A 14,272-nucleotide genomic window follows, 5' to 3' on the forward strand; every position below is an offset into this window, starting at 1 on the left:
AATAGAGGTAAACGAATACGATTTGGTTGGGATTACAGAAACGTGGCTCAAGGATGGCCAAGCCTGGGAACTCAACATCCAGGGGTATTCGATATTCAGGAAAGAGGCAAAAAAGGTGGGGTAGCATTACTAGTTAAAGAAGGGATTAATACAATTGTAATGAAGGATATTAGCTATGATGTGGAATCTGTATGGGTAGAATTGAGAAATACTAAGGGGAAAAAAACATTAGTGGGAGTGGTATATAGACCTCCAAACAGTAAGGCAGAGGTTGGGGGATGGCATTAAAAGGGAAATTAAAGAAGCGTGCAATAAGGGCACAGCAGTCATCATGGGTGACTTTAACCTACATATAGATTGGGCCAACCAAATTAGTAACAATACTGTGGAGGAGGAATTCCTGGAGTGTTTACAGGATGGTTTCCTGGACCAATATGTCAAGGAACCAACCAGAGATCAGGCCATCTTAGACTGGGTATTATGCAACGAGAAGGATTAATTAGCAATCTTGTTGTACAAGGCCCCTTGGGTCAGAGCGATCATAATATGATCGAATTCTTCATTAAGATGGAGAATGAAGTAGTTGACTCAGAGACTAGGGTCCTCAATTTAAATAAAGGAAACTACGATGGTCCGAGGAGCAAGTTGGGCAGGATTGAGTGGGGAATGGCACTCAAAGGGTTGACGGTGGATAGGCAATGGCAAACATTCAAAGACCAAATGGATGAGCTACAGAATTTGTTCATCCCAGTTTGGCGTAAAAAAACAAAAAAAAGGTGACTCAACTGTGGCTAACAAGGGAAATTAGGGATAGCATAAGATCCAAGGAGAGGACATATAAATTGGCTAGAAAAAGCAAGAATCCTGAGGATTGGGAGCAGTTTAGGAGTCAAAGGAGGACAAAGGGATTAATTAAGAAAGGGAAAATAGAATATAAGAGTAAGCTAGCAGGGAACATAAAAACTGACTGTAAAAGCTTTTATAAATATGTGGAGAAAAAGATTAGTGAAGTCAAGCGTAGGTCCCTTGCAGTCAGAATCAGGGGAATTTATAAATGGGAAACAAGGAAATGGCAGACCAACTAAATGCATTGGTTCTGTCTTCACAAAGGAGGACACAAATAATCTCCCAGAGATGCCGGGGAACATAGGGTCTGATGAAAGGGAGGAACTGAAAGCAATTAGTATTTGTAGGAAAATGGTGTTAGGAAAATTGATGGGACTGAAGGCCGATAAATCCCCAGGGCCTGATGGTCTACATCCCAGGGTACTTAAGTGGCCCTAGATAGTAGATGCATTGCTGGTCATCTTCCAGAACTCGATAGACTCTGGAACAGTACCCATGGATTGGAGGGTAGCTAATGTTACCCCACTATTCAAAAAAGGTGGTAGAGAAAAAGCAGGGCATTATAGACTGGTAAGCCTGACATCGGTAGTGGGGAAAATGCTAGAGTCTATTATAAAAGATGTAATAGCAGAGCACTTGGAAAACAGTGACAGGATCGGACAAAGTCAACATGGATTTACAAAAGGTAAATCGTGCTTGACTAATCTACTGGAATTTTGTGAGGATGTAACTGGTAAAATAGATAAGGGAGAACCAGTGGATGTGGTGTATTTGGACTTTCAGAAGGCTTTCGATAAGGTCCCACACAAGAGATTCGCGTGCAAAATTAAGGCACATGGGATTGGAGGCAAGGTATTGACTTGGATAGAGAACTGGTTGGCAGACAGAAAGCAAAGAGTTGGAATAAATGGGTCGTTTTCCAAGTGGCAGGCAGTGACTAGTGGGGTACTGCAAGGATCGGTCCTAGGACCCCAGCTGTTCACAATATATATTAATGATCTGGACAAGGGAATTGGATGTAATATCTCCAAATTTGCAGACGACACAAAGCTGGGCGGGAGGGTAAGCTGCAAGGAGGATGTCGGGAAACTCCAATACGATTTGGACAGGTTGAGTGATTGGCAAATGCACTATGTGGATAAATGTGAGGTTATCCACCTTGGTGGCAAAAACAGGAAGGCAGATTATTATTTGAATGGCAATAGATTGGGAGAAGGGGAAGTGCAAAGAGACCTGGGTGTCTTTGTGCACCAGTCGCTGAAGGTAAGCATGCAGGTGCAGCAGGCGGTTAAGAAGGCAAATGGTATGTTGGCCTTCGTAGCAAGAGGGTTCGAGTACAGGAAAGGATGTCTTGCTACAGTTGTACAGGGCCTTGGTGAGACTGCACCTTGAGTAGTGTGTGCAGTTTTGGTCACCTTACCGGAGGAAGGACGTTCTTGCCATGGAGGGAGTGCAGCGAAGATTCACCAGGCTGATACCTGGGATGGCAGGAATGACGTATGAGGAGAGATTGTGTCGATTGGGCTTATACTCACTGGAGTTTAGAAGATTGAGGGGATCTCATCGAAACCTATAAAATTCTGTCAGGTCTGGACAGACTAGATGCAGGAAGGATGTTTCTGATGGCCGGGGAGTCCAGAACCAGGGGTCATAGTCCAAGGATAAGGGGTAAGCCATTTAGGGCTGATATGAGGAGGAATTTCTTCACCCAGAGAGTGGTGAACCTGTGGAATTCTCTGCCACAGAGGGTGGTGGAGGCCAGTTCATTAAACATATTCAAGAAAGAGTTGGATATGTTTCTTGAGGCTGAAGGGATCAAGGGATATGGGGAAAAGGCAGGGACAGGGTACGGAGTTTGGATGATCAGCCATGATCACATTGAATGGTGGGGCAGGCTCGAAGGGCCGAATGGCCTACTCCTGCTCCTATCTTCTATGTTTCTATGCACCATTACTGTGCATTTGGGTAGCTGCAGCAGAGCCCAATTTCTATCTGGTCTCCACTTGGCACTGTATGGCTAATTGTGAGGAAACATACATTTTCCCACAGGAAAAGTGCAATTGTTTTATTAAATGGTCACACTGGATGCATCAAGATACCCAGTTGCAAGTAAATGTTTGCTTTGCCCCATCCCAAGGAGAGAATTCTTGAACATTGACCCCTGAAAACCATCTCAAGTGGCCACTGAGTGTCAGCCTCAAAATGGTTTCATTTCAGAGCTTAGGGCCTAGGCAATAGAAGGCACAGCCACCAATGGTTGAGCAATTATCAGGGATGCTCAAGAGGGCAAAATTAGGAGTACAGATATTTTGGGGGGGGGGGGGGGGGGGGGTTGGAGATTAGAGAGGAGCGAGGCCATGGAGGGATTTGAAAGAGCTGTTGCTTAACCAGGAGCCAATGTAGTTCAGCAAGCACAGGGGTGATGGTGAACAGGACTTGGTGCAAGTTAGGACACGGACAGCCAAGTTTTGGATTACCTCAAGTTTACATAAGGTAGAACGTGGGAGGCCAGCCAGGAGTGCGCTGGAATAGTCAAGTCTAGAGGTAACAAAGGCATGCATGAGGGTTTTAGCAGTGAATGAGCTAAGGCAAAGGCAGAGATGGGCGACGTTATGGAGGTGGAAATAGGTGGTCTTAGTTACGCAGCCGAAAGCTCATTTCAGGGTCAAATATGACACCAAGGTTGCATACAGTGTGGTTCAGCCTCAGACAGATGTTGGAGAGGGATGAGTCAGTGGCTAGGGAACAGGGTTTGTGGCAGGGACCAAAAACAACAGCTTTTGGTCTTCCCAATATGGAGAAAATGTCTGCTCATCCAGAACTGGATGTTGGACGAGCAGTCTGACAATTTAGAGACCGTGGAGTGTCAAATTCTGTGTCTTATAATACTCCTGTGAAGCACCTTGGGATATTTTAGTAAGTTAAAGGCACTATATAGTTATTTTAGGTTGTTTCCCTCTCCACAGATGCTGCTGGGTATTACCAGCATTTTCTGTTTTTATTTCAGATTTCCAGCATCAACAGTATTTTGCTTTTGTATTCACAATGGATCCCTGGATAGCAATCCAGAACTAAAACCCTGACCAAATTTCCCCTCAAGCCAGAGCATTGTAGAATAGACCTGCTGAACCTGAAATCAGAGATTGAACCAATGAACTCCATTGCCTGCTACTTACTGCTTTAACACAATACAGCAAATTAAATTGCATCACCTACCATTGTCCCATTTCCTTCATAAAGAACAGTGAAGTTGACAGACAGTACAGCATGTATGCAGGTTTTGTTATCCTTGTCATGGACTTCAACCTTCACTGCTTTAGCCAGTGAAAATCCTGAAAAAAAAAGTACTCAGGTTTCACTTAGTTACCCTGGAACAACCACTACATTAGTAGCCAATTTTCTCAAGTTGAACTTGTGCATCACGGTTGGTTGGAAGCCATGTACTTTGCATTCCTACACAGCAGCAGCAATTGCAGCACTGCACTTGGGCCAGAAGTTCACCTGCAATGGGATAATTTATTGCCAGTGTCAGATTTGGACCATTAAGTTACAATAGTCAAGTGCTTATGGCTACAAAGACAAATTGCAGCAAGTTTTTGCTCAATGTAATGAATGGGGCTGCTGCTCAGGTGGCCGGACAGCCCCACTATAGCAACGATGATCAGACCACTTCAAAAAAGTGAAATGCATTTCATAACCCAGTACACGATCCTTCCTCGTCCACCTTTTGATCCCACCCTTGTATGTTGTATGAATTCTAAGGGCAAATTGGCCCACTGCAGACAAATGTATTCCCTTTAGAGATGAATAATTATTCTTGTACTTTTTTTGGTACTCGCATATCAAATCTGAGCCTGAGCCCAACTGAATAAGATGCATCAAAACTACCTAAAAGTTATTGAACCTAGTCCGATTTATACTTGTTATAGTGCAGCATTCACCTTACCGTGTGGGGAAGAGCAGAGTTGAAGTCTGACCTACCACAGCAGCACAAGATCAGGAATTCCCTGCAGGAAGTCATGGGTGCAACCTCATACCATACTACAGGAAACTTGCAATTTACCAGCACCTAAATAACCAGAAATCTCAGTTAACTGGCAAAATTCAGTAGGTTCAGGTAAGTTTTACCTCATTGTACTTGCCTTCCTCGATCTGTTGCTGTGCAAGGGTGTGGCTACAGCTGTTGCTAAGCTACAGAGACGCTTGGAACTTGTGGCCATTGTTCTGCACTTGTTGCTTTATACGGAGCTGTCAGCTCTCCATATCTTTTACTCTAGCTTTCAGCTATCTGGAATTTTTGATGAACCGGCACGTCGGTCCCGTCAGTGCCAGATTAAAAAAAAAAAAAGAAGTTTCCTGTATGTAGATACTGTACCACAGAGCAATAAAATACAGACAATTCTTTACAATCCATTAACACATCACCAGGTTACTTGCTTTATCAGGCTGCAATATATACCAAATTTGCCAAGTGGCTACAAGAATGTAAAGTGTAGTCTTTATCTTTCACTTAAAGATGAAGCTAGGAGCACCAACATTCTTTAAAACTTGGAAGAAAATGACCAAGAACTAAGGATATTTTACACAAAAGAATTAGTACCCAATACCTTATTTTAATAAGGCAAGAGCTCTGCACAGAAAAATAGTACAGATAGCTCACATGAATGCAGCAGTAGACAAACTTCCAGGGTCTGTCCCCTGAACAATGAGAGTTCTGCCTTGATCAGGAGCTCAAGTAGTCAAGACATCATTGCATTGCAACAGAAATGCAAATAACTTGCTCCTCACAGCCAAGTCTAAAACAGCAGCCTCCACGATAACCACATTAAATGTCTACTGCCCTACCGCACTGGGAAGATGGAGCAGACAGCAGATAGAAGCGAGCACATTAATACCACTTTTAATGGTAACTTGTGTCCATAAATGCACACTCAAGTAGCCTTTTTGTAACCACTTCAATGATCACCCATTAAGTCAATTTACAGCTCAAGCCAATCAGTGAAATAAAGGCTTGAACCTATTCTCGCACACTACCAATTATAACATTTCTGAAAGGTGTGACATGCATCTAGATAAACTATTAACCCCATTTACCTCATTCAATAATCCCATTTGTGGGAAGCTAGCATGCATTGATTCCCAAGGTAAAAGTACATCCTCTTCACTAAATGGGCTTGTTAAGATGGCAGGTTAGAAATTAAGTAGCACATGGTACCTTTCCAAAGACTTGGCCAATAATACAGCAAACTACAAGTGGATAAAAACCATCAAGGGGAAACTATCCAGAAAATAGAAAAGCCCAAGTAGTCTCATTATCAAAGCAATGATATTACTGCAACACTTGTCTAGAAATAACCAGTTGATCTCCAAAGCAACTAAACACCTCAATACTGTAGTCCACTATACACAATTAGATCAAGTTATGCCCTGGACAAATACTCAGTTGCAAAAAGTCAAATCGTTGAGGCAGATAAAGTCAAGAACTTAAAACCATCCACTACAAATTTGAAACCACATCTTCAACAGTTGCCAGTTGCTCAGTAATATTCACACATCCTGACCAAAGTTGTTACAGATGGGCCTGCAGAATTTGCACTTTAAACTTGGAACAAGTATAGTTTTGTCCTTCCAAAACAAGCTGCAGCTAGTGTTTCCTGAGCAACAGAACATTGAAGTATTGGTTATGCATGTCTGTCACTAACCACAATAAAGGTGACAAATTAAGAGTAACAAGCACCACAATCTACAGGATATGTCAATATACTGAAGAAACCCACTGAAGAGTACAAAGACACAAGACTTACTGCAAAGGCCAATGTGCAGATGTTTAGCATGAAGTGTTCAAGCAGAATTACCTCACTTGGTACACTGCACTCCTTAGTTCTAAAGACTTTGTCTGGATGAACTGAATGACAAAATCATGAACTCAAATTGCTCAACAGGAATACACAAAACTAAAAGAGAGAGGGGTCAGGTGAGGGGAAATTCATAAATCTAAAGAGAAAAGTCAAGGCAATATAGTGTAGTGTAGCAATTTTGGTAAAAATAAGCAGTGAGACAGAAAGTTTAATGACAGCAGTGCAGCAGAGAATAAGGTCAAAGCAGGGAATAATGGTTAAAAAATTAAAGGCTTTATCTGAATGCACAAAGCATTTGTAACAAGATGGACAAACTCATGGCACAAAGATAAATGGGTTTGATCAAATAACCATTAGAGATGTGGTTGCAAGGGGACCAAGGTTGGGAACCAAGTGTTCCAGGGTACAGGAAACTTCGCGATATCCGGCACCGAGCTGCTGCCGATCTATCAAAAAACTTTCGGATAGACCAGCGCTAATGTTGAAGGATACGGAGGTTTTCATCTCCGTATCTGACAACAAACACTGTTGCTTAGCAACAGCTTGTAAACACTTGGCCTGTACCTTGGAAGCATCTCTGAAGCTGTTGCTAAGCTACAGGACACGCTTTCTAGAGCCTGACTGAAAATGCTAGAAGAAAAAAAAACCTAACCAAAACGGCTGCGGATTTCTGCCGTTAGAGCGAGGTTTCTGGACATACAACCTCCGGATAAACCAAAGTTTCCTGTACTTGACGTTTTGAAAAGACAGGCAGAATGGAAGAGGGAGTAGCCCTGATAATAAGGGATGACATAAGGACAGTAGAGAGAAAGGATCTCTGCTCAGAAGATCAGGAAATAGAATCAATATTGCTGGAGATAAGGAACATGGGGCAGAAAACTGGTGGGAGTGCTATATAGGCCCCCCTAACAGTAGCTATACCGTTGGACAGAATAGCAATCAAGAAATAGTAGGAGCTTGTAACAAAGGTTATGCAATAATCATGGGGGACTTTAATCTTCATAGACTGGGCAAATCAAATTGGCAAAGGTAGTCTGGAGGACAAGTTCATGGAATGCATTCGGGACAGTTTCAGAGAACAATACGTCACAGAACCAACCAGGGAACAGGCTATTTTAGATCTTGTGTTGTGTAATGAGACAGGGTTAGTTAGCAATCTCATAGTAAAGGGTCCTCTGGGGCAGAGTGATCATAATGATAGAATTTCACATTAAAGTTTGCGACTTGCCCAAGTCCAAAACTAGAGTCTCAGCTTAAATAAAGCCACAAACTTAAATAAAGCCAATTACATAGGTATGAGGGACAAGTTGGCGAAGGTAGATTGGAAAAAAAAGATTTATAAAAAAGGTATAGCAGTAGATAAGCAGTGGCTAGCATTTAAAGAAACATTTTGTAATTCTCAACAAAAATACATCCCATTGAGAAATAAAAACAAGAAAAAAAAAGTGATCCAACCATGGCTAACTGTAGTTAAGGATAGCATTAGATTGAAAGAAGCTTAAAGTTGCAAAGAATAAAATAGTAAGCCTGAGGATTGGGAGAGTTTCAGAAACCAGCAAAGACCAAAAAAATTGGTAAAAAGGGAAAGGAGAAATAGAATGAGAAAACTAGCAAGATGTATAAAAGCAGATTGTAAGAGCTTCTGCAAGTATGTAAAAAAGGAAGTGTAGCAAAAGTAAATGTTGGTCCCTTAGAGGCGGAGACAGGAGAAATTATGAGAATAAGGAAACTGCAGAAACATTAAACAAATATTTTGTTTCTGTCTTCACAGAAGACACAAAAAGCATACTAAAAATGGTGGGGAACCAAGGGTCTAATGAGGGTGGGGAACTTAACGTAATTAGAGAAAAATACTAGAGAAACTAATGGGACTAAAAGTCAACAAATCCCCTGGATTTGATAGCCACCTCTTTTATAACCCTAAGGATGTAGGCTGAGATAATGGATGCATTGGTTTTGATCTTTCAAAATTCTAGATTCTAGAACAGTGCCAGCAGATTGGAAGGTCACAAATGTAACATCGCTATTCAAGAAAGGAGGGAGAGAAAAAAAGGGAACTACAGGCCAGTTAGCCTGACATCAGTCGTCAGGAAAATGCCAGAATCCATCATTAAGGAAGTGGTTATCAGAGCACTTAGAAAATCATAAAACCATGTTGACTCTGCCTAATGTTATGAATTGGAAATAGTGTTTGACAAATTTATTAGAGTTTTGAGGATGTAACTAGCAGGTTAGATAAAGGGATGTAGTATATTTGGATTTCCAAAAGACATTCAATAAAGGTGTCACAAAAGGTTATTACACAAGATTAGTGCTCATGGGGTTGGGGGTAATATAGCAGCATGGATAGAGGATTGGTTAACAGACAGAAAAAGTGTGTAAGGATAAACAGATGTTTTTCAGGTTAGCAGGCTGTAACTAGTGGGGTGGTGCAAGGATCAGTGTTGGGGCCTCAGTTATTTACAATCTATATTAATGACCTAGATGAAGGGGTAGAGTGTAATGTATCCAAGGTTGCTGACTATACAAAGCTAGGTGTGACAGGAAGCTGTGAGGAGAACACCGTCTGTAAAGGGATATATAGACTGAGTGGGCAATAAAGTGGCAGATGGAGTATAAGGTAGGGAAATGAGAGGTTATAGGAAGAACAGGAAAAAAATATTTTTAAATGGCGAGAAACTTTCAAATGTTGGTGTTGAGAGATTTGGGTGTCCTCATGCAAGAAACCCAAAGCTAGCATGCAGGTACATCAAGCACTAAGGAAATCAATTGGCACGTTGGCCTTTATTGCAAGGGGGTTGGAGTATAAGAGTAAGTTAGTCTTGCTACAATTGTACAGGGCCTTGGTGAGACCACACCTGGAGCACTCTGCACAGTTTTGGTCTCCTTATCTAAGGAAGGATATACTTTCCTTGGAGGCGATGCAACAAAGGTTCACTAGATTAATTCCTGGGATGAGAGGGCTGTCCTATGATGAGAGATTATGTAGAATGGGCCTACACTCTGGAGTTTTAGAAGAATGAGAAGTGATCTTATTGAAATATACAAGATTCTGAGGGAGATTGACAGGGTAGATGCAGAGAGGTTGTTTCCCCTCACTGGAGTGTCTAGAACTAGGGGGCATAGTCTCAGGATAAGGGGTAGGCCATTTAAGACTGAGATGAGGAGGAATTTCTTCACTCAGAGGGTTGTGAATCTTTGGAATTCTCTGCCCCAGAGGGCTGTGCATGCTGTGTCTTTGAGCATATTCAAGGCCGAGATAGATTTTTGGACTCTAGGGGAATCAAGGGATATGGAGATCAGGTGTCAAAGTGGAGTTGAGGTCGATGATCAGCCATGATCTTATTGAATGGCAGAGCAGGCTCAAGGGGCCGTATGGCATACTCCTGCTCCTATTTTATGTTTTATAACATCGAATTAATGATGCTTGCCTTTAAAGAAACAGAAAATGGGCCTGACTAATGCAAAAGTCAATTATCTAGAGCAGAAGTTAAAAAGTAATTCAGTTGAACTATTTTTAGTAACACCAACTCATGATTGAAAATTGCATATCTTGCAATTCAATGAAAATTCATCCCAACTTGCAATCTACTTCAGATAACACAATTTTAAACTTTGCCTGCAATATTGCTGATCTGCTGAGCAAACCAGAAGTGCACACTCCACCAGAAGCTATGTGGAGGAGTCCAAGTCGCTGGGAGATGTAGCTCCATTCTCATATCATCCAGAGTCATGCAAGTCCAGCTCACCGAGAACTGCATGTGCCACAATGCACTACTTTGCACCAATTCCCACTGCTGCAAAATGAAACACCCTACTGATTGCAGAAGCAAATCGGAGGACGGGCAAGCAGCATGCGCAGCTACTACCCGTCAGTCACCAATTGCCCTGGGAACGGCAGCCAGTGTTGCCAGGGTGCTGCAGTTCCAGCCTAGGCTGCTGGGGGAGCCTGGCCTGGGGGTAATCTCTACAGGTTGCATCCAGGAAGGAGGGGATAATTCCAGGTAACCTGGGCTGTGGCAATGCTGTGAATGTAAACTGTTTATAGATACCTAATGTATAGGATAGCTGGTGTATAGAGAGAACATCCCTGTGGCCCAGTTAACCCATCAGGTAAATTGCAAATGCACTTAATAGTTTGTCTCCCATTATTCATGAGGAAAACTATTCGTCCCATCTGCAAAGACCCTACAGTCTCCAACTGCAGCATCCAATTTCCAAAATAATCCCATGCCTTTTGCCATCAGGATTGTATCTACAAGCCCGATCCATGTAGTTGTGTGAAGAACTTCTCATCAGTCCTAAATTTAGCTTTTACTACAGTGTCCCTTATTCTAAAGTAACATTCTGGATTAAGCTTTTCCATTCCCTTAACTATGTTGTATAGCTCTACAAAACATCTGCAGATGCATATGAATTGCTAGACGAAGAGATTGCCTTCTACCATCCTGGTAGTTGCATGATAATACTTTTCCTGGCTGAATTAGGCTTTGCTGTTATGCATTAACAGTGACCAGATAGGCTTCCCTCACTGGGTAAAATGCACCCAAGATTAAGGTACAGAGAAAGGTGGGGGAAATTAATGCAGAGAGAGAAGGGGGTACAGAGAGGAATGGGAGACAGACAAGACTCCAGGGAAGGGGAAAGAGATCAAGACCAGTGGGGGAGGAGACAGGGATGGAGACACAAGAGGAAGAGTTTGATGTGGCTGGGAAAAGGAGTGGGGAAGAGACACCCCAGGCAAGGAGAGAGGAGTACACCCCAGGCAGGTAGAGAGAGGAGTAGACACTAAGTGCAAGAGATACTGAGATACAGGGAAGATGATGGGGAAGACAGGAGAGAAGCAGTGGGAAAAAGACACAGGGAGAGCGATGACAGAAGTGTGAGGGAGAGAGAGATTGTAAAGGAGGGAGAAGAGAAAAACCAGAAGGGTTTGGGAGCGAGACCATCGGCAAGGGGGAGAAAGACATTTGGGGGGGGGGGGGGGGGTGGTTAAGGGGACAGATGGAAGGGGGGCACACAGGAGACAGGAAAGGAAGGTGTTCAAGTTTTTAGGCTGCACCAGATGGTTTTCAGGAGTCCCGTGACAAGTCATTCTTGTAGGCAAGCCCACATGCCTAGTTAACCTAAGTGACATTATATGCCAATATCCAGTAATGTAGCATTAGCCAAGGTCAATCAGAACACTCTAATTTGATAATTGGATGACAGCAGCCTTCCCATGTATTTGGATAATGGAGGAATTATCCAGTGGTTCTCAAGTCTGTGCAGACAGGCTGGTAAACCGGGGGGGGGGGGGGAAAGAAGAAAGAGGAGGCACCCTGAAGCACTCAGCAGCTGTGCAGTGAGGAGGCAGGCAGAGAGTTACACCTGAAACAATGCCAGCGTTCCCAACAGGAGCCAGAGCCTAATCCCACTCCAGGAAGATATCCTGCAGTAAAGTATTCAACAGGCATGTTGCTGAACCTGTAGGGTTACCCTGCAACTGAAATGATGAAAGGTTTCATATCACATCAATAGTCACTGGGGGTGATCACAACTTTCATCTCCATAGGAAGGTGTTTGATTCCCCCCACTACCCCCACCCAAAAAAAAAACTTTAGTTGGCAGCTGCAGGGACTGCATTGCATGGTCACCAGGCAAAGGGTGCTGGTAACAGGTAGGATTTTTTTTTTTTTTTTTTTTATATATATATAAAAACATTACAAAAATTACTGCATCTGAAAATGCTTTAAAGAGCTGTGACCTATGAGAGATTAAATAACACCCCTAATGAGGTATCTAAACCAAAAAATAGCAACTCTTTCCAAATCTCAATCTGAGACAGTGGGGCTGGCATTACTGAAATACTCTCCCCAAATTCTACAAGCCCTAAACCTCCTCCATAAAACTTGGCCAGTGCCAGCACTTTTGAAGACTCAATTTTTCCCTCCAGAGTATGGTACCAGAAGCACCAGCAATCCTATGCTAACTCATCCAAGCACCATTTTATTAATGCACAAGGTTAGATAGCAAATGTCAACAGGCTATATTCAACCACATGCAGAAACATCCAAACATCTTGCCCTAAGCCAATATCCCCAGCATAGGCCTCTGACTGTTGATGAACAAAAACAAACCCTAGGGTTCCTTAGTTGTTAACACAGGAAACCGTTAAATCATCCGGAGTTAGTTAAAGGCTTGGAGTCCTATTAGAGGGGTGGATGCCAAAAACCTGAAACAGAAATTTGAGTGCAAGGCTCGGGGTATTCTCAAAAGATGAGATTTGGAAAGTTTATCAACTTGCCTTCGTTGGAAATTAAAACTTAGGGCGTATGACTAAAATTACCAGCTATAAATAAAATTGCAATCAAATCACCAGTTAGAAAAACACAAACCTGAAATTAAAACAGGAAATGTTGGGAAATATATAGATGCACTCGCATCTGAAAGTGTAAAGAGCTCCGACTATGGACGTCTACTCAAAACAAAAAACTTGTTTTCCCCCTCAAGAGACAACATTTGTTGCATATACACATTAAGAACTCCACATTGTTTTGTCGAAAGGAGTTAGGAGCAAACGGTAAAGCAAGAGTTCAAGGGAGGTGAAGCTTGGCCTCGCACCGCTGAGGCGGTACAAACAACGATTGTAAGTGCTGGAAACATCCAGCCGCGCTGGGTTTGTAGCGGCGGCGTAGAAACGGCTCACACGGCGAGTGTCGACCCTCGGCCACCCGCAGGAACTGCCTTCACACGGAGAGCATGCGAGGACTTTTAATCCCTTACAACAACTGAAAACACCCGGAGAAAAATCGCGCGGTCTTTACCGCGTACCAAGGCGGACGGGAAGAAAAGAGGACTTTCAACCCGGCGCCTGAAGCAAATTAAGAAAACTTCAAAGCCGAGCGGTCAGGCCTGTCCCAGCTCAAAGAACCAGGCGAACGGCCAATGTCCACCGCGAGGCTGTCTCCTCAACTAGGCCAGCCGGCACTCCAACAGCTGCCCGTCACATGAACAGCCAGACACGCACCTGCAATGAGAAGAAGGGCAGCCCGGACACCGACACAACGCTGCATGGTCGAAGATTGACAAGGCGCGGCAGCAACAACAGCACCAACTGGATTATGCGCACTCTCCACCGCCTGGGTTCAACTAGAACAGGAGCACGTGATCCGTGACCTCACCGATACCCTCGGCAAATCAGCTGCCGGCGCAGCACACCGAAACCAACCAATTAACTCAACGTGCTCCAGGCTAGCCAATCGGCTATGGGTACGCCCGGGGAGCGCGCGTACGATTGACCAATCAGGGAACTGATACTACGCCACGAGCCGATCAGCCTGCCGGTCCGGCCAATCAATCAATGGTCAATGGACCAATCAGACGCGAGAATTCCCGAATCGACCAATCACATTAGGATGCCGCCAATTAAAAACTATTAGACCAGTAAGAGCAAGGTATTTCCAACAAGCGAATCCCATCCCGTGCAATGCTCGGGTCGAACAGGTTACCGAGAATATAACAAGTCACAATTACTGGCACTTTTAATCAGCATTATGATAACAAGAACAATAGTTTTTAATCTTAGC

At 43.3% G+C, this 14,272-nt stretch overlaps 1 protein-coding gene across 7 annotated transcripts in view; it reads right to left on the reverse strand.

The window, feature by feature from the left end:
* Window positions 1-13,886, reverse strand: part of lamp2 (lysosomal-associated membrane protein 2) — a 28,571-nt gene extending 14,685 nt beyond the window's left edge. For 2 of the 7 annotated variants that reach the window (XM_085998673.1, XM_085998692.1), the window contains exons 1-2: window positions 13,714-13,882; window positions 4,063-4,178 (exon numbers count right to left, since the gene is read on the reverse strand). In XM_085998673.1, coding sequence (XP_085854799.1) covers window positions 4,063-4,178; window positions 13,714-13,759 — 162 coding nt within the window. In that variant the 5' untranslated portion in view covers window positions 13,760-13,882. Of the gene's footprint in view, window positions 1-4,062; window positions 4,179-4,974; window positions 5,126-13,713 lie in introns of those variants that run through there. The other 5 variants (XM_085998699.1, XM_085998718.1, XM_085998708.1 and 2 more) reach the window with 5 other exon arrangements.
* Window positions 13,887-14,272: the final 386 nt, after the last annotated feature.

This window comes from Somniosus microcephalus, chromosome 1 (genome assembly GCF_052327205.1).
Source record: "Somniosus microcephalus isolate GS21.2 chromosome 1, FLI_Smic_1.0, whole genome shotgun sequence".
Taxonomy (NCBI): Eukaryota; Metazoa; Chordata; class Chondrichthyes; order Squaliformes; family Somniosidae; genus Somniosus; species Somniosus microcephalus.